The 25433-nt window shown below is 41.8% G+C and overlaps 1 protein-coding gene across 1 annotated transcript; it reads right to left on the bottom strand.

Annotated features, from left to right (window-relative positions):
* Positions 1-1333: 1333 nt before the first annotated feature.
* RpL24-like (ribosomal protein L24-like) lies at positions 1334-25433 on the bottom strand. The gene is made up of 4 exons (XM_045735735.2): positions 25249-25433; positions 10914-11100; positions 10247-10404; positions 1334-1943 (listed from the first exon to the last, which is right to left on the bottom strand). The coding sequence occupies exons 1-4, from the start codon at positions 25327-25329 to the stop codon at positions 1731-1733; spliced, it is 639 nt and encodes a 212-aa protein (XP_045591691.2). The 5' UTR covers positions 25330-25433; the 3' UTR covers positions 1334-1730.

Genomic DNA, 25433 nt, shown 5'->3' with positions numbered 1-25433 from the left:
CCAGCCAGACACATTTAACAAGTTCTCACTAAGGAGGATCCATGAACTGCACCTGGATGAACTTGCATAATAACTGCAGCACACACTCAAAGCTCGCAAGAAGTTCTGCTGCATCTCCACTTATGATTGTATGAGCCTGCGTCTGGGATGTTCCCGGACGCAGGTTCGAATCCTCATCACGGCCCTTGTGGATTTGTTCATATGATTGTATGTTTTCCTCATTAAGTTGGTTTCAAGAAAGTTTTCCTTAGCGTTGTATATGACATTATATTACATTCGCAGATATGATCATTTCCGTAAACAAGAGCTGAGGTATTTACTGAATATGAGTTATGCATCTTTCATGATTTTTGTATTCCTGCTCCCAAAGCCGTCCCAAAATGAAACTTGCACCAGAGAGAATACATTTAACTGTATAAAAACTTTCCCACAAAATTTCAAGATATACTTTATTATGTATTCAAGGTTAACTGTCACAATCTTGAAATTAAGAAATTCAATAATCAGTGTAAACCTTTTTAATGAAAACAGTGCTTCCTTAGCTTCAAAACAAGTACAATATGAAGGTTTTACTTAAGTTAAGAGGCACACCTTTAATTTTTGTGCTCACCATGTAAGCAAAAATGTTACATTGTCCACATTAGCAACCCTGCTGTATGAATATCATGCTTCACTAAGCGCTAAAATTGTGCGTATTTAAATTACAGTAATGTCCTCTTCCAGTCTACCAAATTTCATGAAAATCTGAGATGGTCATGTTGAAAAGTTCAGTTTTTTCTAATGATTTGGCATGGAATGACCCAGTGATGTGTATAACAGGAAATGGGTTTTATGTCCATCTGTCCGGAGACCAGTGACCAAGAGTCCAGACACTTAGCCTGCAGCCACACACAAGATCACATGTTATTTATTCCTTAATATCTCCAAGCATAGCATCAATTCAAGTGGAATTATATAGTCTTCATTGCTTTTATTTAAAAAAATGCTAAAATTACAATTTATAATCCCAGTGGCTCCAGAGCATCTATGTCATTTTACTTGTAACAAAAATGTCCATAGTGTATTTTTGATTACAAAAGAAGTAAAATAATTTGTATTTCAGTTTGTTTTAAGTTTTTATCATAGAGACATGATCACCTCATCCAACATACAGACATAAATGGTACTTCAACACACAGGTGTTTTGGCAGTCCTAAAACACCTCGTTGCATAGCTAGAACTTTTATTGGAATAAAATACTATACAATACTGTATGTACAAATTTGCCTGGTTTCATTATGCAAGTGTTTCTCTATACAGCATTTTGATGAGTAGGATTAATAACAAAAATTAATTCTTTATTCATATTTAATGTGTTGAGCAGAATATGCTACAGTTATACTAGTTTTGTATAAGCCTCCATGAACACACAACATATTCTCTTCTCTCCTGTAGTATAACAAGCTACCACCACCCAGGTAGGACACACGACCCTTACAACCTCTTTACGATTTAAATGACCACAGACACTGTCTTAAAATTTTCTTGAATAATAATTTTCATGGGTTTTCAGTTCAAAGCATTCATTACCAATTCAATCATTCTACCAATTGTCTTAACATATTAAATATATTAACCTGTAACAAACAAAAACATTAATTAAAACAATTTACATGGTCGATCTTAATGAAAATGAATGCACTAAATACCTGAAATCAACCGTGTTTCATTAAGTCGATATATATATATTTTTATTCATCACTGTCACTGTCTTCGGGGTTCATTTTTCTTTTGGCGTCATCGTCGTCATCGTCATCATTCTCTGCAATTTTGTCCTCGTCTTCAGACATTTCCTCCTCACGAGCAAGTTTTTCCTTCTCCTTTGTATCTCCCGAGGGTCCTGCTTCCATCCTCTCTGCTACGTTGTCGTCCATTTCCATCTCTTCCTCAACTACTTTCTTTTTCTGCGCAACCACAAAAAATGATCAATAACATTCAAGATGTGAGAAATCAATTACTACTGAGTCACAATCATCAAGGTTGCAAAGGAAAATGTAAAAATATTATTGAAATACATTTTAAAAGAAAAGTATTAAAGAATTTTGGTGTCAATCTCTGGAAATAGATGTCCTGAGAATAATAATAGATAACTAATGTTGGGTGCATGAACTGACTTGTTGTTGACTTAACCTTTAGGCTGTGATTATAGTCTATTGATGATGTTGACCAGACCACACACTAGAAGGTAAAGGGACGATGACATTTTGTTCCGTCCTGGACCATTCTCAAGTCGATTGTCTTGAGAATGAACAATCGACTTGAGAATGGTCCAGGACGGACCGAAACGTCGTCATCCCTTCACCTTCTAGTGTGTGGTCTGGTCAACATACTTTAGCCACGTTATTGTGACTCATCGCCTGCGTCTATTGATGATCCCTAGGAGACTCAAAATTATCATCAAAAGACGATTTAAACAATTATCGTCTGAAGGTTTACATGCAAGATGCAAATATGGATATATGGATGTAATGGAGTTTATCTTGACTCACAAAAAAATACTGTCACCATTTCATGGTATGAATGTGGTCATTGTCATGCATGTTACTAGGGAACTGCGGCCATCATATGATGATTTAAAGTTATTGTTTGCATTTAACATGAATGATGCAAATATGGATATAACAGCTGTCTTGAGAATAAGCCAAGGCCCTGAGCCAGGGGCCCAAGTGGATTCCAAAGAGAGAGCGAGCACAGACTGATGGCATGCGAGATGAGAAGCAAAGAACACACACACCACCTTCAGGATAGGCCCAAAGAACAGTGCAAACTGGAACTAGCAGGTCCATTGTTTATCACAATGAAATGTGTGAATCAAAACATGTGTATGGGGCAAGTAACAAAATCAGCAGACTAACAGATGTTGTCACAGCTCGGATAAGACTTGGCTACAAGTATCTCTGGCAGTTGGGCTTGTATAGGGATCTAGATAAAGTGTAAAGTGTGTGGACAAAGACAAGGACACACACTTGAACACTATATCTTGGATTGTAGTAAAATTGAGCCATTTAGAGATAAATCTAAATGTATGCTGTATGATATGGCAACCTATTTTATTACTAAGGATAAAATACCTGAAATCCTTGCATTATCCATATTTCGCTTCCAGTAGATAAACGGCATATGAGATTAAGTAATAAGTAGTGTATTGTGAAGACTATTAATAAGCAGCAGCTTGCCTATGACTCTGTAATATCTCCATTGCTCAAACATGTATTAGCAATAAAACCTACCATTAATGTATATTGGCTTATTGTAAATATATAGCTCTTGAAATAGAACTTTCTCTGTAACTAGCTGACATTGTAATTATAAGGTATGAAGGATAGATGAAATTGTTTATGTAATAATCTCCATTGAGGTCTGATAAAGACCTTTTGTGCCCTCTGTAATACTTTTTGTGCTACCGCTCACAGGGTGAGTATGTGGTGCACAATAAACTAGCGTTGAATGTAATGAAACGCCATTTTTTGGTTGAGTCCCGGAGGCTTCCTGGAGCTCTCCAGGCTGATAAAACTATCCCTAACTTTGGCATCAGTCGATGTGGGTGGATTTGTAGGCCTACCGAGGACTACAAGCCAGAACCTGACCCCCCTCAGAGAGGCACGAGGAGCAATGGCCTATAGAAATGCACATGTAATTTTGGAGCATTCTATATCTACCATCGACTGGGACAGGCACCCAGCCCCCCCCCCCCCAGGTAAATCTGCAGAACCCATGCCATGCCCCCAATGAAAAGAATGGGCAGTCTGCCAGCCAGGAAGACTCTGGAACCTCCAAACGCACCCAATACGGGAAAGAACCACCGAATTGAAATAAGGACGGATCCATCATGGAGGCGGAATCCGGGATCTCGCAGGAGGTACGCAGAAAGAGCCTCTTGAACCTCTTTAGGTGAGATTCGAGAGGCGGAAAACCTCCGGAAAGACAGAGCCGAGGAACCCAAGGAAGCCCGGAACTGAACCTGGATTGGGAAGAAAGCTGACCACAAATTATACAGGGAGGGGGGGAAGGGGGGAATTAAGAAAAACACCTCCCATGCACCAACACCCAAATGGAGTCAAAGGGGGCCCAATGCCCCGAGGTCAACTCCTCCCCAACCCCGGGATCCCTAAATTCGGGACCCGGGGCAGAGCTGTCCTCTATACCCACTACCCCTGAAAGTCCAGGGGAAAGGCTGAAAAGAAGAGGGCCTGCTGGTGGGACTCAGAAGCCTCGGAAGGTGGAACCGACTCGAATGCCTCTGCCCCCAACCAGAACGAGGCAGCCCCCAAAGCTGCCCAAGTCTCATTACCAACTGAACCCTGCCCCCACCCCAAAACCCTCAAACGTTTGGGAACTGGAAGCAAGGGGGGTAGGACCAGGGAGCACGGACTGAACCAAAAGTTGAAGTGACTAATGCTCCCAAGTCCGGGTCCCTATAACAAAAGCGGGGCACCCGCGGAGCATCCGGTAAGGAAACCAACTTAGTGCGTTGCAGCAACATAAACTAGCATGCAAAGGGAATGCTGCCTGTACCCCTAACAGCAATGTCATTGGAATAATGCTGGCAAACAAGCAAAGAACGCGACTCGCAAGACTCCGGGTCAAAGGTGTTGTTGATCCAACAAGCAGCATGACAGAGGCAAAAGTGGTGACCATGGCCCCTGAGACAAGGGCACACAGCAACCTTCAATCCCGCATGAGGCGGGGCTGGAACTCTGAAGATGCACCTATGGGTCCACCGAGCCCTGACAGGGTTTTCCAGGGCCCTTAGACTGACTGCTATGGGAAGCCCAGGCAAGGTGTTGCTAACCGGTTAAGACCCAAAGCTAACAAGGGGAAGATCAAAATGCTGAAACCCCCGTGATGTGTACAATCACAGGGGCCTAGCAGAGAGCCACCAAAATAATACAAGTGGAACTATAGCCACACCAAGTGGGGAAAACAAAACAAGAAACCCCCCCGCAAAAGTACAGCATCCCCAGAGGAAACAGGAACCGGCCACTGCATAGGTAGGTAGCCACAAGGCGATGGAGTGTGACGTTTGCTTGTTTCCTTGGGTTTGGAGGGAGTTCTGCCTCTCTGTTTGGTTTTGGCTGCAATTTTCTGACCATGTGGGGTCTGTTTTTGTTATGCTACCTTTCTGGGGGTTTAGCCCTGGTCGATGGCAGATAAGGAAAACCCAATACCACAGGGTTTTTTCCAAGGCCAATGCTCCCTGTCCCTCTCAGGGAGCCAGGTTTTGGCTCAGGGTCCTGGTAGGTTAAACTCCATAAGCTAATGGCCCAGTCTAATGATTAGCATATTAGCCTGATAGCTCCAGGGAAGCCGAAGGGACTCCCCACAGAAAAACAAAACAAATAATAACCTGGAGCGGTTACCAGGGGTCTGACGATTTAAAAAATTCTACATTGCAATGAATGAGTTTCGTTCCATATCGTTCATTCAAGCAAGTTTACACTGTATGTACCGTTAATGTGTTATTCTCGTACTAGAACATTTCCAAATCCAAAGATCTTTAACAATTCAATGTTAAATGGAAAGACAGTCTCCCGATATCACATGAATACTGTACACACAAAAACGGAGTTCTCCAAGCTTTAAGATATCCATACTAGAGATAGATAATAATGTCTCAAACATTCAAAATATTAACCTAATACCCGAAGAAGTTTTCTTTGAACTCAAGGGGTCAATCACACAACATGTTAATACAATAACATTTACAAATTCGGGATCATCATATTCCAGATATCCAAAATAAGGCACTTTTTTTTTTTTTTGCCTACTGACAAGTTTTCTATATTTTTAAGGTAAAACTTAAAATTTAAATAAACCAATAGAATTTTTAAAAATATGTTCAATGGTTTTTTCAAGACTGACTATTTCTCCTAATGTTGTGCCCATTTACAAGAGGGGGAGGGGGGGGGGGGGACGTGATTGGAGTCGTATTAACCACTGTACTGGGCTACCCATGATATCATGGGGAAAATGGGGTGCATCACCCTAAATATCATGTTTATTAGTACTGTATATCGTTCACTTCTTTTCCTACCATCCTCCTTCTGTAAAGAAAAGTGTCCTCGTCTCTCTCTTCCTCTGCGCTTTACGCATCAGCGACCCTCAGTTTCTTGATTCTGAAATTGCCTTTATCTACAAATCATTCTCTCGCCTTGGTTACCTTTTGCATTTCATCAACTGTGCCTACTCTCAAGCTAAACGAAATTTCTCTCATCCTAAACCTGCTTCCAACACTAGTAGCACTGTACTATGCCTTCCCTTCATATCTGAACTCAAAACTTTTACCAATACCTTTCGTCCTCTTGACATTAAACTCGCCTTTCGACAAACTAAAACACTTCGTAGCAATCTAGTTCACACTGCTCCTCCTGCTTCTAATGCTGCTGGTGTCTACTCTATTTCCTGTTCGTCTTGTCCTCTCCAATACTTTGGCGAAACTGGCCGTACACTGAATGACAGACTTAAAGAACACAAGAGAAGTGTTAAGTCTGCAGACACTAACAATGCTCTCTTCTGCCATGTGAGGGATTCTAATCATCCCATTGATTGGTCTTCCTCCAAAATAATCTTTCCTGCCTCTACTCTACACAGACGCCGTCTTGTTGAATCGGCTCTAATACACAATGTACCCAACATGAACTTGAGTCCTGGCTTTGTTGCTGTGAACTCTTCCCTTTCACAGTATATACTCAAATGCTCTAATCATTCTAACAAACGTGACCTAACATAAGCCTACCCCTGCCATTTATCTTTCTTTCTCTTTCCTTTTCTTTCTCTCTTCTCCCTTTTTCTGTTCACTGTCTTCTCCTACGCTCCCTTGCTATCCTCTTCTTATTCCTATCTCCTTCTCATTCGGTGGTTATAATAGGAGCTGCCTCGTATGGGCCAATAGGCCCTCTGCAGTTCTTATTATTATTACTATCCCCTCTACTACACCTTACTTTGCTCCTCAGCTCTCTCTTGCCTATTTATTGCCTGTCTCTATTTCCTCATCACAATCGACTTGAGAATGGTCCAGGACGGACCGAAACGTCGTCGTCCCTTTACCTTCTAGTGTGTGGTCTGGTCAACATACTTTAGCCACGTTATTGTGACTCATCGCCTGCTTAATATTTCTTGTACACTACAGTATATGCAAATTTCACAAAATTTTAATTTAGACCTATCATACGATGGACAACTACCAGAGGAACTTGATCTGTAAAGAGATTGTACCCTCACTGCCAGCATTTCTCACGACCCAGGTTCATAATCCTCATTTTATAAAACTGTCATTTCACAAAAATAAGCATTAAATGTAATGAAGTACCATTTTCTGGGTGAGACCCGGAGGCTCCCTGGAGCTATCCAGGCTGATATATATAGTATTAGACTTTGGCATCAGTCAGTGTGAATGGAGTTCTAGGCCTACCGGGGATCACGAGCCAGAACCTGGCCCCCTCAGAGAGGCATGAGGAGCAATGGCCTATAGAAATGCACATGGGATTTGGAGCATTCTATGTCTGCCATCGACCGGGCCAGGCACCCAGAAAGGTAAGCTCTTCAAAACAAACCCCTATTCTGGTTAAAACGACTAAAATAGACAAACGAGTGGACAGAACTCCCCAAATGAAAACAAGCATGATGTCACACATGCCTCGTCACATATCTGCGCAGCTCCCCCCTCCCCGGTAGGTGAAAGGAGGAGCCCCAAACCCACCGTGCCGGCAATCCACCCGCCAGTTCAAGGCTGGATGTCAAAACACGCGGAAAAAAAAAAAAAAAGCCGAGGGAAGGGGGGTTGCCGGGAAGCCTCCAGATCTCGCCCAGAAAATGGCATTTCATTACATTCAACGCTGGTTTTCTGGAGGGAGCCCCTTCGTCTCACCGGAGCTACATCACCAAAGTCAAAACTAGAGACTTACCCGGGAGGGGGTCGGTGCTCGCACCTCAACTCGAAGTTGAGACAAGAGGCTGCAACACCGCCGACCCAAATCGAAACAGGCTCGACTAGGCCTTGGAACAAGCCACTCACGGGGGCCAAGCAGGGGGTACCACTGGTGGTTATCTTGAGATGATTTCGGAGCTTAGCGTCCCCGCGGCCCGGTCCTCGATCAGGCTTCCTTTTTGTTACACCCCCCATCCATGAAGCAGCCTGTAGCAGCTGTCTAACTCCCAGGTACCTATTTACTGCTAGGTAACTGGGGCATCAGGGTAAAAGAAACATTTTGCCCATTTGTCTCTGCCTCCACCGGGAATCGAACCCGGAACCTCAGGACTACGAATCCAAAGTGCTGTCCACCCAGCTGTCAGGCAGAGGCCAAGACCCTGATATAACTGGGGCAAGGGCAACAAAGGCAGACCCCCTACCAGGCAGAAACAAAAAGAAAAGAAAAACCCCGCAAGAGGGCAACGTCCAGGAGGAACAGAGCCGGCTGCTGTAATAAGTGAAAACTAGCTGCACAGTACCCTGTGCCCCACCAGTGCAAAAACTACCACTTACCCCAAGGTAAACAGGGTAGGAAAGTACCCCCCCCCCAACACACTTGGGACGGTCAATCACTGAGCGGCAAAAGACCAACAGAGGTGGACCCCAAGGTATCTTGTGGAAGATAACCCTAAGTCTATTTGTCTATTTTAATTGTTTTAACCAGAATAGGGATTTGTATTGAGACGCTTACCTTTCTGGTTGGCTGGCCTGATTGATAGCAGAAACAGAATGCTCCAAATCACATATGCATTTCTATAGGCCATTGCTCCTCATGCCTCTCTGAGGGGGCCCAGGTTCTGGCTCGTGGACCCCGGTAGGCCTAGAACTCCATTCACACTGACTGATGCCAAAGTCTAATGATATACAGTGGTACCTCGGAATGCGATTGTCCCTGTATGCGAGATTTTCGGAAGGCGAGGTGTATTTACTCCAAAAATTTGTCTCAGAAGGCGAGGGTTACTTCGGGAGGCGAGTTTGTTGATACGCGTACAGCCGACCTAGCGCGTTCGTCGCCCCTCCGCCCCGCCGCCCCTCAGTTTATTATTGTCTGGCGCTCAGTGACTACCCCCACATCAATTCTTCTCGCGGATTTTCAGTGTTTTGTTGGATTTTTGGTGATTTGTCTATACAATTTGTTATTATATATCTCACCATGGGTCCCAAGAAAGCCAGTGGTAAGGATAAAGGCCAGAAAGCTCCTGTGAGGATGACAATAGAGGAGAAACAAGAGATCATTCGGAAGCATGAGAACGGTACACGTGTTGTTGAACTTTGTAGGCAGTACAACAAAGCCACATCAACAATATGCACTATACTTAAGAAGAAAAATAAGATTATGGGTGCTAAAGTGGCAAAAGGAGTAAGAACATTAACGGCACAAATACTTGAAGAAGTGGAAAAGTTGTTATTAATTTGGATACACGACAAGGAGTTGAGGGGTGATAGTGTTTCGGAGGCCATTATTTGTGAGAAAGCCAGGGTGTTGCACGAAGACCTTCTAAAGAATACCCCTGCAACGAGTGATGCAGATAAGAAAGAGTTTAAGGCAAGCAGGGGCTGGTTTGAAAAATTTAGAAAGAGAAGTGGTATCCATAGTGTTACAAGGCATGGGGTTATGTGATGTGATTATGGAAGGGGACTCCCCTTCCAAACAGTAACTCCTCTCCTCCTCCCCCCTCCTCACCATCTTCCATACGCCTACAGCACTCGACAGTAAGGTAAGTAATAACTGGAACACAGTTTTGTAGGTTTATTTAGATGAATTAGGTATAAAAATTTAGTTTGATGTGGGGTTTTTGGGGTAGTCAGGAACGGATTAATTCATTTCCCTTTATTTCTTATGGGGAAATTAACTTCGGAATGCGAGTTTTCGGAAGGCGAGGCGTCTCCAGGAACGGATTAAAATCGTATTCTGAGGTATGCCTGTACATGTATATCAGCCTGAATAGCTCCAGGGAGCCGAAGGGGCTCCCCCCAGAAAATTACGTAACTGAACTATGTCAATCGACCTTCCAATGCTCAAAACTATAAGATTTTCTTCAAATAATCTTGGGTATACATTCCAATATATAATTTAGGACATATGCTTTCAAACCATTTCCAGAATTATATTTTTGGCACTAACACATACCTTACCCTAACCTCAACTGAACAATAAAAAAGGGAAGTATGGATTTCAGAGTTGCCAGTGTACAACAGTTACAGACTGACGATTACCATCCATAAGTGCACACTTACCCTTAGGCCAGCTGCAGGAGATCTGATGAGGCTCATGCCTTTCCTCACTTCCACAATATCAGCAACACGCTGGTACTCCCGACTCTTCATGAGGCGGTCCATTACAAACTTGCCTTCACGTTTTGTTCTGATCTTGGCCACCTTCTTCATCGCTTCCACTGTCAGTAGATGAGCACAGCAACATTAGATACAAACATTTGTTCAATTCATAATAATTTTCCCTTATGTTATACAATATAGTATTTATAGCTATACATAAAAGTGATAAACCAGCAAAAGAAATATAATGGAAGCAAGCTTAACATCATCCAAGAACACTAATATAATATAATATTCAATACCCTGATCACTCTACCAGACACTCTTCATACTTCTACATGCTAATTACCCATAATGAATAAAGATACAATTTTGCATTCCATTTATAATAAATGCAATAACGATTTGCTTAAATAATGACAAAATAATGATTTACAAAATTACAATTTTGGCAGGAAATAAAAGTTTTAAAGATTCACTTTTATGACTATGTGAATAAAGAAAATTTAACATTTAGTAACTTCAGACTTATTCTTAGAAACTAAATAAGTACTAAACAATAATTTTCCGTGCAAAATTAATTTTTTTTTTTTGAGCTCATGTATGACAAAATATCACCAGTACCCACGTGTTTCCTGCCACAATTCCCGATTATATTTAATTGGAATATTCCTCCTTTTCTCAAATTCGAAAGAGGGGTCAACAGTCAGCTCTTTGCCCGCTGCCTTCCTGAAAGACTTGGTCCATCGAACAGTGCGTGGATTTCGCTTCCTCTTGAAATTCTTTTGACATCTTGGCCGGCAAAATCTGAAAATCTAAAAAAACAATATCCAAATTATGAACAGCAATATTATTCTCAAATTAATTACACTAGAAGAAAGTGATAACACAGATTACAACTAGATATGAGTCAACTACATGGCAATTGAATATTGTCAATCATCTACTTCAGGAATCTTAGGAGACTACAGTTCCCACTCCTGCTATATGACATGACTGGAGACGACCCTACAATTCCGAGAGAACTGGCAGTCTGGTGCATGCAAGCAACAACATTGTCAGTTCATCTCGTTCCCTGCTTGGGCTTGTACATACTTAACAATATACTTATTGTGACCGATGACATTCATTTTCTTAACCGTGGTCTGGTGGTTGTGGTAGTCACTAAAATGGCATATAGCCATGGAATTGATAACATGTCCAGCCATTCCCCAAGAAGTGGTACACAACAACAATGGTGACAGATCAGGCTGCCAGCATCTCTCATGACAGACCCCACAGGCATGGTTTGCACACACCCTCTCTGATGTCTATAAGGACTTCAACAATGCATAACAGTACATAAACACCTTGTACCCGATTGTGCCTAGATGGTGTTCTGAGAGTAATTCTACTCAAGTTCAGCCTGGGGACCAGGCTTGACTTGTGACAGCTTGGTCCAACAGGCTGTTGCTTGGACCAAGTAGCCTGATTGATCTTGTACTTCAATGTCAATAAATATGACTTCAATATCAATAAATATATTTACTGAAACAAAATATTAGTACAGTGGTACCTCAAAATACGAGTGTCCCTGTATACGAGTTTTTCGGAATACGAGCCGGATTTCCTAGGAACATGTGCCTCGGTAGCGAGGGTTACCTCGGAACACGAGTTTGTTGATATGCGTACAGGCCGACCTAGCACGTGGTGGTACGGCGATCGTCGACCCTCCGCCCCCTCAGTTTACCAGTGCCTCGCACCCAGTGACTATCCCACGTCAATTCTTCACCCAGATTTTCAGTGTTTTGTTGGATTTTTGGTCATTTGATTATAAAAGTTATTATATATCTCACCATGGGTCCCAAGAAAGCCAGTGGTAAGGATCAAGGCAAGAAAGCCCATGTGAGGATGACAATAGAGGAGAAACAAGAGATCATTCGGAAGCATGAAAATGGTGCACGTGTTGTTGAACTTTGTAGGCAGTACAACAAAGCCATGTCAACAATATGCACTATACTTAAGAAGAAAAATGAGATTATGAGTGCTAAAGTGGCAAAAGGCGTAAGAACAATGACGAAACAAAGACCACAAATACTTGAAGAAGTGGAAAAGTTATTAATTTGGATACACGACGAGGAATTAGGGGGTGATAGTGTTTCAGAGGCCATCATTTGTGAGAAAGTCAGGGTATTGCACGAAGACCTTGTAAAGAAAACCCCTGCAACGAGTGATGCAGATACGAAAGAGTTTAAGGCAAGCAGGGGCTGGTTTGAAAAATTTAGAAAATTAGTGGTATCCATAGTGTTGCGAGGCATGGGGAGGCAGCCAGCTCAGACAAACCAGCCGCTGGACGATTTATTGAGGAATTTAAAGAGTTTGCAGAGGCTGAGGGATACCTACCGCAACAAGTGTTTAATTGTGACGAAACAGGACTGTTTTGGAAAAGAATGCCTAAGAGGACATACATTACCAAGGAAGAAAAATCCTTGCCCGGACACAAGCCTATGAAAGATAGGTTTATGCTTGTGCTGTGTTCAAATGCGAGTGGCGATTTGAAAATTAAACCCTTGCTAGTGTATCATTCTGAAAATCCAAGGGTTTTCAAACAGTATAAAGTGTAGAAAACCCAAATGTGTGTGATGTGGAAGTCTAATAAAAAGGCATGGGTGACTAGAATTATTTTGTCGGAGTGGGTGAAAGAAGTGGTGTGCCCTGCCATAGAAAAATATCTGCAGGAGAAACATTTGCCACTCAAGGCCCTGCATCTCCTCGACAATGCTCCTGCTCATCCTCCAGGATTGGAAGATGAATTGTTGCACAGATACAGTAAATTTCTCACAATACAGTTCCTTCCTCCTAACACCACTCCTCTAATTCAGCCTATGGACCAGAAAATCATAGCGAATTTTAAGAAACTGTATGAAAGGGCACTTTTCCGGAAATGTTTTGAAGTGACTGAAGCCACAAACCTCACTCTCAAAGAGTTCTGGAAAGACCATTTTAACATTTGTAGTGCTTTAAAACTCATTGACAAAGCCTGGCAAGAAGTGACTCAAAGAACCCTGATCTCTACCTGGAGAAAATTGTGGCCTAAATGTGTGAGAGAACTAGACTTTGAGGAGTTTGAGCCTGTAAATGATGCGCTTATTGTTGAGGAAATTGTTACTCTGGGCCGGCAAATGGGCTTGGAATTGGATGGTGATGATGTGGAGGAGTTAGTGGAAGAACACAACGAAGAACTGACCACCGAAGAACTCCAAGCCCTTCAAAAGGAACAGCAACACGACCCAGCTGATGATGTTTCTCCAGTGGAGGAGGATGAGGCAGTAGCGAATGTTCCTTCTGCACAAATTATGGTGTGTCAGATGTGGGAAGAGATGCAGACTTTTATTGAAAAGACTCACCCAGAGAAAGCTGTAGTAGGCCGTTGCCTTAATTTTTTCAATGACAATGTGATGCCTTACTACAGAGACAGCTTGCGAAGAAGGGAAAAACAAGCTTCCATGGACAGATTTGTTGTGAGAAAATCGAGCAGTGAGCCACAACCAGGACCTAGTGGTATGCAGGCAAAACGTGCCAGGGAATGCACACCAGAAAGGTCCTCACTGCCTGATGTTATAATGGAAGGGGACTTCCCTTCCAAACAGTAACACCTCTCCTCCTCCCCCCTCTTCACCATCTTTCATACGCCTACAGCATTCAACAACAAGGGTAAGTAATAACTTGAACATAGTTTTGTAGGTTTATTTAGATGAATTAGGTATAAAATTTAGTTTGAAGTGGGGTTTTGGGGATAGTCAGGAACGGATTAATTCATTTCCAATTATTTCTTATGGGGATATTAGCTTCGGAATACGAGTTTTCGGAATACGAGCTGTCTCCAGGAACGGATTAAACTCTTAAACCGAGGTACCACTGTACTCATTACATACAGAAATCACAGTAACGTTATTTATATATATGATAAACTCCACAAGAGGCCGTGATGATGAACCGATGCGCTGGATATTCCCAAACATGCTCTAGACAACTAGGCCACGACACGGTCAAAAGAATTGCAACCTGGGGTTCTGCTCAACCCACGAGGATTCCCGAGGCTTCCACTGAAGCCGAACCAGGATTTCACACAATCCCCTCATGCACTCTGGCTCTGTCATCCAGGAATTCTACTTCTGATGCCCCTCCTTTAATACACAAGAGAAATAAGCCTAAAATGTACTAATATAACCGGGCTTCCTGTCCCCCGACATAATGAATTATTATTAGTGTTAGACATGGACGTCAGTAGTGGGCCTAGAGGGACTCCAAAAGCTTAAATCAAGTTTCCCTTAGTGGAAATTATTATACTGTACTGTATTATGATTATTATTATAATTAATTATTATTATTATTATTATTATTATTATTATTATTTTGGTTGCAAGATTTACAGTCATAACTTGAACGGTGAGAACTCTTGGTATTCGGGTTGGTCGACCCTTTCCAACTGGCTCAAAAATAGCTTTACCGTTATACTTATAAATACAAACATGAATTAAATATGCATTTTGATGGAGTAACCAGTTTTATAGTGTTAATCATATAAAAATATTAATAAAAAAAATTTCAAGAAAATGTATAGAACAACATGATACAGTGGTTAATTGTTATAGAACATGTACATTTAATAAAGCCACTACTGTAATATCTAAATTGCTTTGTGATTAACTCAAAATATTTCAGTTAAATTATTTATAGGTTTGATGGGGTACATAATGCTAAATGAGAAGTATAATAACATATAGATTGTTCAAGAAATTCAGTAAGTGACATAGATTTTAAGTGATAATGATGAGACGACTATTTGTAGAGTCTGTACTTTAATAACAGAACAGATAAAGTATTAAACATTTACAATAACAGTTTAACACAATACAGTATTGGCTTATTTAGGATAAGGAAATGTAAGTGAAACTTTTATTTTACATAGAGCATACTTAAGTGTGTTGTGTAGTGACTTGATACTGAACATTTTAGGATTGTAGTTACTGTGTTGAGTAGTGTCTGGAATTATAGTTAGTATAGTTTTAATTGTTGATGTATATTGATTTATATAACACATTAAATGGAGGCTGATTGGGGCTTGGCAGTTATGCCTATCAAAGTTCAATCACTAACAATGAGCATGCTCTAATAGAAGATTTTAACTATTCATAGCATTATTTTATGGTTTTAATGGATACAGCTCACATTGTACACAAGTTCACCAACGATTTTTAAAACCTATCTAACCTTTCCCAACTTCGCCTAACCCATACGAGAAAATACTTGAGAACCTATGTTCTAATGCAACAAAATGTCTTTTTTTTTATTATTATTATTTTCTACCACAGACGTGGCCACACATTTACAATGCTAACCAGCATATATACATTTTCTTCTGTCCTCCATGGACAGGGTGAAAGATTTGTCAAACATGCAGTTCAGAGATTTATTGAACAACCACAGAAGGTGATAGTAGTGCTTTTAAAATGTTAGGCTAAGCTACATATGTAAATACATAGATACATAGATTTATGAATGCATTAATGTGAATTTATAATGGTGAAATGCAATTCTAATCAGCTTTATACTTTATACACATACATACACACACACACCCTCAATTATAGACCTGTATCATTGACAAGTGTAATAGTGAAAGTATTGGAAAAACTAATAAAAACTAAATGGGTAGAACACCTGGAGAGAAATGATATAATATCAGACAGACAGTATGGTTTTCGATCTGGAAGATCCTGTGTATCGAATTTACTCAGTTTCTATGATCGAGCCACAGAGATATTACAGGAAAGAGATGGTTGGGTTGACTGCATCTATCTGGACCTTAAAAAGGCTTTCGACAGAGTTCCACATAAGAGGTTGTTCTGGAAACTGGAAAATATTGGAGGGGTGACAGGTAAGCTTCTATCATGGATGAAAAATTTTCTGACTGATAGAAAAATGAGGGCAGTAATCAGAGGCAATGTATCGGAATGGAGAAATGTCACAAGTGGAGTACCACAGGGTTCAGTTCTTGCACCAGTGATGTTTATTGTGTACATAAATGATCTACCAGTTGGTATACAGAATTATATGAATATGTTTGCTGATGATGCTAAGATAATAGGAAGGATAAGAAATTTAGATGATTGTCATACCCTTCAAGAAAACCTGGACAAAATAAGTAGATGGAGCACCACTTGGCAAATGGAATTTAATGTTAATAAATGTCATGTTATGGAATGTGGAATAGGAGAACATAGACCCCACACAACCTATATATTATGTGAGAAATCTTTAAAGAATTCTGATAAAGAAAGAGATCTAGGGGGTGGTTCTAGATAGAAAACTATCACCTGAGGACCACATAAAGAATATTGTGCAAGGAGCCTATGCTATGCTTTCTAACTTCAGAATTGCATTTAATTACATAGATGGCGATATACTAAAGAAATTATTCATGACTTTTGTTAGGCCAAAGCTAGAATATGCAGCTGTTGTGTGGTGCCCATATCTTAAGAAGCACATCAACAAACTGGAAAAGGTGCAAAGACATGCTACTATAAGTGGCTCCCAGAACTGAAGGGTAAGAGCTATGAGGAGAGGTTAGAAGCATTAAACATGCCAAAACTAGAAGACAGAAGAAAAAGAGGTGATATGATCACTACATACAAAATAGTACTGTAACAGGAATTGATAAAATTGACAGGGAAGATTTCCTGAGACCTGGCACTTCAAGAACAAGAGGTCATAGATTTAAACTAGCTAAACACAATGCCGAAGAAATATAAGAAAATTCACCTTCGCAAATAGTGGTAGACGGTTGGAACAAGTTAAGTGAGAAGGTGGTGGAGGCCAAGACCGTCAGTAGTTTCAAAGCGTTATATGACAAAGAGTGCTGGGAAGACGGGACACCACGAGCGTAGCTCTCATCCTGTAACTACACTTAGGTAATTACACACATACATACATACATATATACACATATATTTGTCTCTTTTACTCTGACAGGGTGAGATAGCTGACAAGAGAAACTAGTGTGCAATTAAGAACTTAACCACTGAAGGTGATTAAGATGTTTTTACAAGCTCAGGTTATATAGTTACATTACATGGTTAATCTAGGGTACAAGTCCAATATATCATCAAGTGTTCCAGTACTCATATAGTAGTTACAGAGTTCAGCATACCTCAGCCCAGGAGGGCGAAAGTCAGACAATATGGGACATTCTACAATATAATGTTTAAGAGAGTGCATGTTTTCTCTTTCACAAAGTTGACACATTGTGTACTCGACATTTGGGTTTTGAGAAAGCTGCCAGATACGTCTATATCCCAGGCGTATTCTGGCCACTATGACATCACATTGCCGAGTTCTTGCTCTATTAGTCCCATATGTGAATGTCTCCTCACGATATCTATCATAATATTTAATACTGCAACTTTCAGGTCTTTGTGAATTTGTTAGGTCAGCGAGATCTTCATTAGATATTTGTTTAAGTATTCTCTTTGTCACTGCTAGTGAAACACCCAAATCAATTTCTACTACTGGTTTCCTACAAGCTGTCTTTGCAAGCATATCAACAGTGTCATGCCTTGAGATGCCAACATGTGATGGTATCCACAGGAATTTAATATCAAATCTGTTTTCTTTAGCAGCTAAAACATTCATTTGAATATCACTGACTATTTTCTAGGTATCACTACTATGTGCATTCAGTGCCAGGAGTGCACTCTGCGAGTCACAGTATATAAGTCCACTGCCTTTGTCTTTTAAAAATTCAGTGGCAAGGTATATGCCTGCAAGTTTGGTTTGAGTTGTACTTGCCCAATCATTGAGGCGCTTCATTGCTGTATGTACGAGAGAAGATTGTTCAAATATATTACATGCACATCCGGTACATCGTCCACCTTCTTCTACAGAGCCGTCGGTATAGCACTGATACACATCGTTACCCATACCCTGAGTACTCTCAGTGATGCTTTTCAGTGTTATCTGTTTTAATAATGTAGAGTGTACACTATCTTTCTTGGGTGCATTTACAAAATCAACTGATAGATCCCAGTTATCCCATGGAGTAATTGGTTGATTAATCATTAATTGGGATGGGTACATAGTTAAGATTTTGATGGAATTGGCTACCTTGTAGAACCAAAATGCATAATCAGATTTCGCTCTTCTTCTATAGACCTCAGGTGAGTGTAGCATATTAGAAAGTTTTTCTTGAAACTTCATGTGTTGCCGAGATCTACTCAACGCCTTCACGCCGAAAACTGTGCTAATGGACAAAATTCTTTCACTTATGGTAGGCAATTTTAACTCTGCTCTCATGTTAACTATTCTCGTGGACTTTGGAGCCCCAAGGATGAGACGCATAGCTTCATTTTGCAAGGTTTCAAGATGTCTTGCAAGAGTGCCTAACAAAAGATTAACATCACCATGGCAGGAATGTAATGTAGATGATGTGATTATTAAGTCATTATTCCCTTGCAAAGAAAAGTGAGTATCTATGAGTTATTACAGCAGCGGGCAATATATGAATACAGCACAGTACCTGTATTAGAAAAACACCTAAATTAAACACACTACATGTTTCGTGTAAGAGAAAAACCATTGAAAAAAAAGTAGAGAGCCTAAGAAAGCCTTAGAGAGAACACTGACATCGGCACCGTAAATATCAGTACAGTATTACTGGGAATCTCTAAACCTGAAAATGTGTTTTCAATCCAGGATGACCTTCAAGCTGTGTTAGTGGCCTTAACCCTTCCACTGCTCAGGGGGTCCTGAGGACATTTACACCGCTGTGCGCAAGAAAAAAATGATTCTAAAAAATTATTTTGTCTTCTTAAAATGTTAATTTGTGTTCCCTGAGCACGGGGGAAAAAAAAAAAAAATCGTAGGTAACATATTTTGGGACCGAGGAAGTCTGGCAAAAAGTGGGCATTGACAGAGCGGTTGTCAGAGCTGGTCAGTGTCACCCGCACTGACAGGTGAAAGTTGCCACAAAGGTATTATCACTTAATTATTTCAATGTCTCTGATTGATTTTTTCTTAGTTTTTTTGCACTAATATTATTCAATGTGTGTATTGTAATATATTTATATAATAAAGGTGGTGAATAATTGCTATACTCAAAAGTATGGTGTGCATATTAGTGATTCAATTATTATGTTCATAAAACAATAAACAAATAGTTTTGCTGCAATTACACTCTATACACAGGTTATATATAAGTATCTGCGTGTTTTGTTCACCATAACGAACCACTAAGTTGGTATTGAGAGTTGAAAAGCAACGAGGAGTGACCCCCTCACAACAGCCAGCCACTCTACCACTCCCTCAACAATGCCTCACTCGCCCACTTTTTCCTCCCACCATCCTGTTTTATGTTTTATTCACAATATACAGACATTATATATAAGAACCTACATGTTTTGTTCACCACAACTTTACAACTAAGCTGATATAGTTAGTTCAGGCACTTAGAGTCTTCGCTATACACACCGTCAGCTGGCGGCTGCCTCACTCCTGAAGGTCACACGCACTAAACTTTCTCCCCCAACAATACAGTTTGTGGTGTTATATGTAACACTATATACAGACGTTATATATAAGTATGTATATGTTTTGTTCACCACAACTGTACAGCTAAGCTGATATAGTTAGTTCAGGCACTAAAAGTCGTCGCTATACACACAGGTGGCGGCTCCCTCACTCATTCGAGGTCTCACGCACTAAACTTTTTCCACCAACAATACTGTTTGCAGTCTTATTACACTATATACACATATTATATATAAGTATCTACATGTTGTATGCACCGTAACTGTACACCTAAGCTTGTAGTGCGCCCAAAGAGCATAGTGGCCACCCTCTGCACAGCTAGACAAATCATGCAGACGACGTCACCTCCGTCACCCAAATGGCTCCTCCCAGCATAAACCTTTTGCTGTTATTACACTAATACACACATTATATATAAGTATCTACATTTGTGTTCACCATAGAGAACCACTGAGCTGGTATGGTGAATGCAGACAATAACAGGTGACCACACAGTCAGTAAATGATGCAATTTCCCTCCGTCCCTCAGCATCACTCCTCCTACAGCGCTAATTATAACAACAATCCTGCTATTATCACAAGCTTGGTTATTTATATCACAGTCAGGGGTCATCTGTAATATTGTCATCGCTACATAATAGCAATTATATATTTATTTTGACATTTTTCGGTGATGCTGCGGTCACAAGCTGAACAGCAATGCTGTTCGCTCATGCTGCGTGCGCCAACCTTGGTTGCTCCAAGAGTACTGTGCCTCTCACACCTGTGAATATTGCCCACGATTTTATTAAAAAATGGCGTCTGTTTACAAGAGCCCTGAGGAAGCTACTGTGAACCCCGAGTAGCCACAGGCTATTTGAATCGTACCTGGCACCCTACGGCGTATATGTATGCCATGCGCACCGTGGGAGATATTACTCATGGCATATATATACGCCATGCGCAGTTTAAGGGTTAAATGAAGTAGTACTGCATGGTAATGTTACCTTGCTTTTTATTGATAATAAAGATGTATTTGGAATCATTAAATAGAAGACCAGTATATCAGCATATTGTGAATGTGCATTGAGAGAACATTTCATTTGGAGATACAGTAATGCTACTTGTGTCCAAAAATCAATACTGTACACTTAGTTTGGGGGAGGATGCAAATTATGTCCTCAATGCCCCAAAATTCCATTTATTTTCCAATTTATTAAGCTACTTGTATTAAAATGTGCGCCAATGTCATGCGCCAATTTGATACCAAAATGAATGATGTAGCACCAAAATTGAGGCGAGAAAACTGGAGAGTACAGTATAAACATTGGAGTGTGCTCGTGTGCTCACGGGCACCACCCGGCCTACCTTGCGGTATGCTGCGGGTGGCCTGCCGACTCAGGCAAACTGTTAACCAACCAACGAAAAAGGGTCATAAACTAGTATTTACTTGAATCCCTTCATATATGGAAGTTATATTTGATAATTTTTAAATCTGATATCGTAGGGGACAGTTGACAAGATGATGAAGAGGTTTACTGAAAAAACTCGTCGATGTTATGTCAAATAACTTTGAAACAAATGAACACAAGAATTAAATTGATCCTAGACGATATATAAAAAGTTGCTGTACAAGGATATTAACCCTTAAAGTGCGCATCACGTCATATGACGTGCTGGACGTTGTTCCAGTCAACTGCGCATCACGTCATATGATGTGTTGGAGTACTACGCAAGATTTAAACAGCCTGCGGATACACGGGGTTCACCACACCTTCATCAGGGCTCTTGTAAACAGTCGCCATTTTTAAAAAAAATCGTGGGCCAAACTCCCTGGTGTTATTGGCCTCAGTATTGAGTGAGCAACCAAGCCTGACGCACGCAGCATGAGCTAACAGCACTGCTGTTCAGCTTGTGACCACAGCATCGCCTAAAAATGCCAAATTATACTTGTTCATGCTATTATGTAGTGATGATATTATTACAGAAGACCCCTGACTGTGATAAAACTGACCAGGGTTCTGATAATAGCAGGATTGTGGTGATATTTAGCGCTGTGCGCCATGGAGGGAGGAGTAATGCTGTGGGAGGGAGGATGGTGGCGATGTCTTTTGACTGTGTGTGGCCACCTTTTATTGACTGCACTCAGCATACCAGCTTAGTGGTTCGCTATGGTGGACACAAATGTAGATACTTATATATAACGTGTGTACAGAGGGTATAAACAGCAAGAGAAGTGTAACGGTTCTATTGTTACGTAAAGTATGGTGACAAATAAACACAGACACTAAGATACTATATATATATCTCCAAAGGTTGACAGGAATATTAACAATGCATTTGGAGCGAGTATATTATTGGGATAATCTACTCGCTACAGAAGGTTTGGAGCCGCCATTTTGGTGAGGGCGGTGGCGACGTCTGCACGACGCCACTGTGCAGACGACGGTGTTGTTTACTGGTTACCACGATGGTCTTTGGGCACCATACCAGTTTATTTATACAAGTATGGTGAATAAAACAGGTAGATATTTATATATAATGTGTGTGTATATAGCGTAATAACACCACACAGTATTGTTGGAGGAGAAATATTAGTGCGTCTGGCCTTGAGGGCGGCAGCCATCAGCTGACTGTGTGAGGTCCTACGTCTTTGTGCCTTTACTCACCATACAAGCTTAGATGTACAGTTATGGTGAACAAAACATGTAGATACTTATATATAACGTCTGTATATAGTGAATTATAGCAAAAACATTATTGTGGGAGGAGAATGTGGGTGAGTCAGATGACTGGAGGGAGGGCGGGAGTGGCTGGCTGGTAAACGGCGGTCACTCCTCGTTACTTTTTGACTCATAATAGCTACTTAGTGGTTCGTTATAGTGAACAAAACATGCAGATACTTATATATAACCTGTGCTTATAATGTAATAACCGACAAAGTATTTGTTCACTAATTGATGAACATAATTGAATCAACAATATGCACACCATATTTTTGAGTACAGTAATGATTCACTCATTTTATTATATAAATATATCAAACTACACACTATTGAATAATATTACAGCAAAAAAAGTATGAAAAATCAATCAGAGACATTGAAATAATTCGGTAATTATCTCTTTGTGGCAACTCCGGCCTGACAGCTGGCGAGCAACAGACCGCCTGGGACGCACGCTGAGTCAGCGCCTATAATTTGCCAGACTTCCCCGCCCTATAGCGGGCAATATATGCCACTTACAATTTTTTTATTATTTTTCCTGTGATCAGTGAACACAAATTAACAGGTTAGGAAGAAAAAATAATTTTTTTTTTTCAAAATGACATGCGCCTGTGGGGATGACAGGATATTAAACCCCGAGCATGTTAAGGGTTAATGGTAGACAGCAGTAACACACTTACGCATTACACAATAATAAACATGAATTCATACTTTACATATGGTAGGCAAAAGTCTACAGATTATGATGACCATACAGTATTGTCTACAGATTATGATTTGGGAATAAATATTACTGGCAATACAATGCTGATGTCGGTGAAAAGATAAGGAATGTAAATTATGTAGTATGCCACATGATCACATGTTAGGCCACTATGTACTTGTGTAAATTGCTTCAAAGCTATAGAAATCAAGAAATTAGTAGTATACCACATAAAATTGCTTGAATGTATGATAATGGTATAAGAGAATTCTTATGAGGTTCAAACACTTCCTCAAGATTGTTTTATTAACAAATATTTTGTTGTATGTACCATGTGGTGATTATTGAATTATGCAAGTGTATTTGTAATGTACAATATGATCTGCGAGCCCCTGAAGGGCCTGTAACTGAAGTGGGTAGAAACAGCATCGGCTACTTTATCCCTTTGGGATTATTTTATTATGGCAATAAACTTGTTTATATATATATATATATACTAAATCTATATATACTAAATCACCCGAACCAAACGATATATATGGCTAAGTCGAAGTCTTGGGGTACTATTTACCAACACACACTATGCGAGACCCAATACCGAAACACCGATACTTGCCCGAAACGCCATGCGTGCTAGTAGCTTTACAAGAATGTAAAATCAACTTCATTTCTATGTTCTCTGTTAACCCCCAAATGTATCTTCTTGTATATAAATAATAAATAAATGAATACCAGTACATGTATTCAGGTGGGATCGTCCTGTATTTGACACCCACTTAACACGTCCTTGCCTAACCCAGCCCATCCTTGCCTGACCCAGCCCATCCTTGCCTAACCCAGCCCATCCTTGCCTAACCCAGACCATCCTTGCCTAACCCAGCACGTCCTAGCCTAACCCAGACCATCCTTGCCTAACCCAGCACGTCCTAGCCTAACCCAGACCATCCTTGCCTAACCCAGCACGTCCTAGCCTAACCCAGACCATCCTTGCCTAACCCAGCACGTCCTAGCCTAACCCAGACCATCCTTGCCTAACCCAGCACGTCCTAGCCTAACCCAGACCATCCTTGCCTAACCCAGCACGTCCTAGCCTAACCCAGACCATCCTTGCCTAACCCAGCACGTCCTAGCCTAACCCAGACCATCCTTGCCTAACCCAGCACGTCCTAGCCTAACCCAGACCATCCTTGCCTAACCCAGCACGTCCTAGCCTAACCCAGACCATCCTTGCCTAACCCAGCATGTCCTAGCCTAACCCAGACCATCCTTGCCTAACCCAGCACGTCCTAGCTTAACCCAGACCATCCTTGCCTAACCCAGCACGTCCTAGCCTAACCCAGACCATCCTTGCCTAACCCAGCACGTCCTAGCCTAACCCAGACCATCCTTGCCTAACCCAGCACGTCCTAGCTTAACCCAGACCATCCTTGCCTAACCCAGCACGTCCTAGCCTAACCCAGACCATCCTTGCCTAACCCAGCACGTCCTAGCCTAACACAGCACGTCCTAGTCTGACCCAGCACGTCCTAGCCTGAGCTAGGCCCCTGAGCATGGAAGAGGCGGCCGGGGCCCCTGAGCCTGGAAGAGGCGGCCGGGGCCCCAGAGCCTGGAAGAGGCGGCCGGGGCCCCCTGAGCCTGGAAGAGGCGGCCGGGGCCCCTGAGCCTGGAAGAGGCGGCCGGGGCCCCTGAGCCTGGAAGAGGCGGCCGGGGCCCCTGAGCCTGGAAGAGGCGGCCGGGGCCCCTGAGCCTGGAAGAGGCGGCCGGGGCCCCCTGAGCCTGGAAGAGGCGGCCGGGGCCCCAGAGCCTGGAAGAGGCGGCCGGGGCCCCTGAGCCTGGAAGAGGCGGCCGGGGCCCCCTGAGCCTGGAAGAGGCGGCCGGGGCCCCTGAGCCTGGAAGAGGCGGCCGGGGCCCCTGAGCCTGGAAGAGGCGGCCGGGGCCCCTGAGCCTGGAAGAGGCGGCCTGGGCCCCCTGGCGCCTCCCTCACCCACCTTGGAGTCGTTCCTGACGAACTGCATGCCGTGGCCCGGGTACACCTTGCTCGAGCAGAAGTAACACCTCTCGATACGCATGGCGGCGGCGGCGGCGGTGTTGTGTTGTTGTTGTTGACGTGCTCCTCGTGGCGCGCCTCCCTCACCCGCAGCCACACACCGTCTCCCAGCGACCACTGTCGCCA

This window comes from Procambarus clarkii, chromosome 1 (genome assembly GCF_040958095.1).
Source record: "Procambarus clarkii isolate CNS0578487 chromosome 1, FALCON_Pclarkii_2.0, whole genome shotgun sequence".
Lineage (NCBI taxonomy): Eukaryota > Metazoa > Arthropoda > Malacostraca > Decapoda > Cambaridae > Procambarus > Procambarus clarkii.
This window is presented reverse-complemented; position numbering and strand designations above follow the sequence as displayed.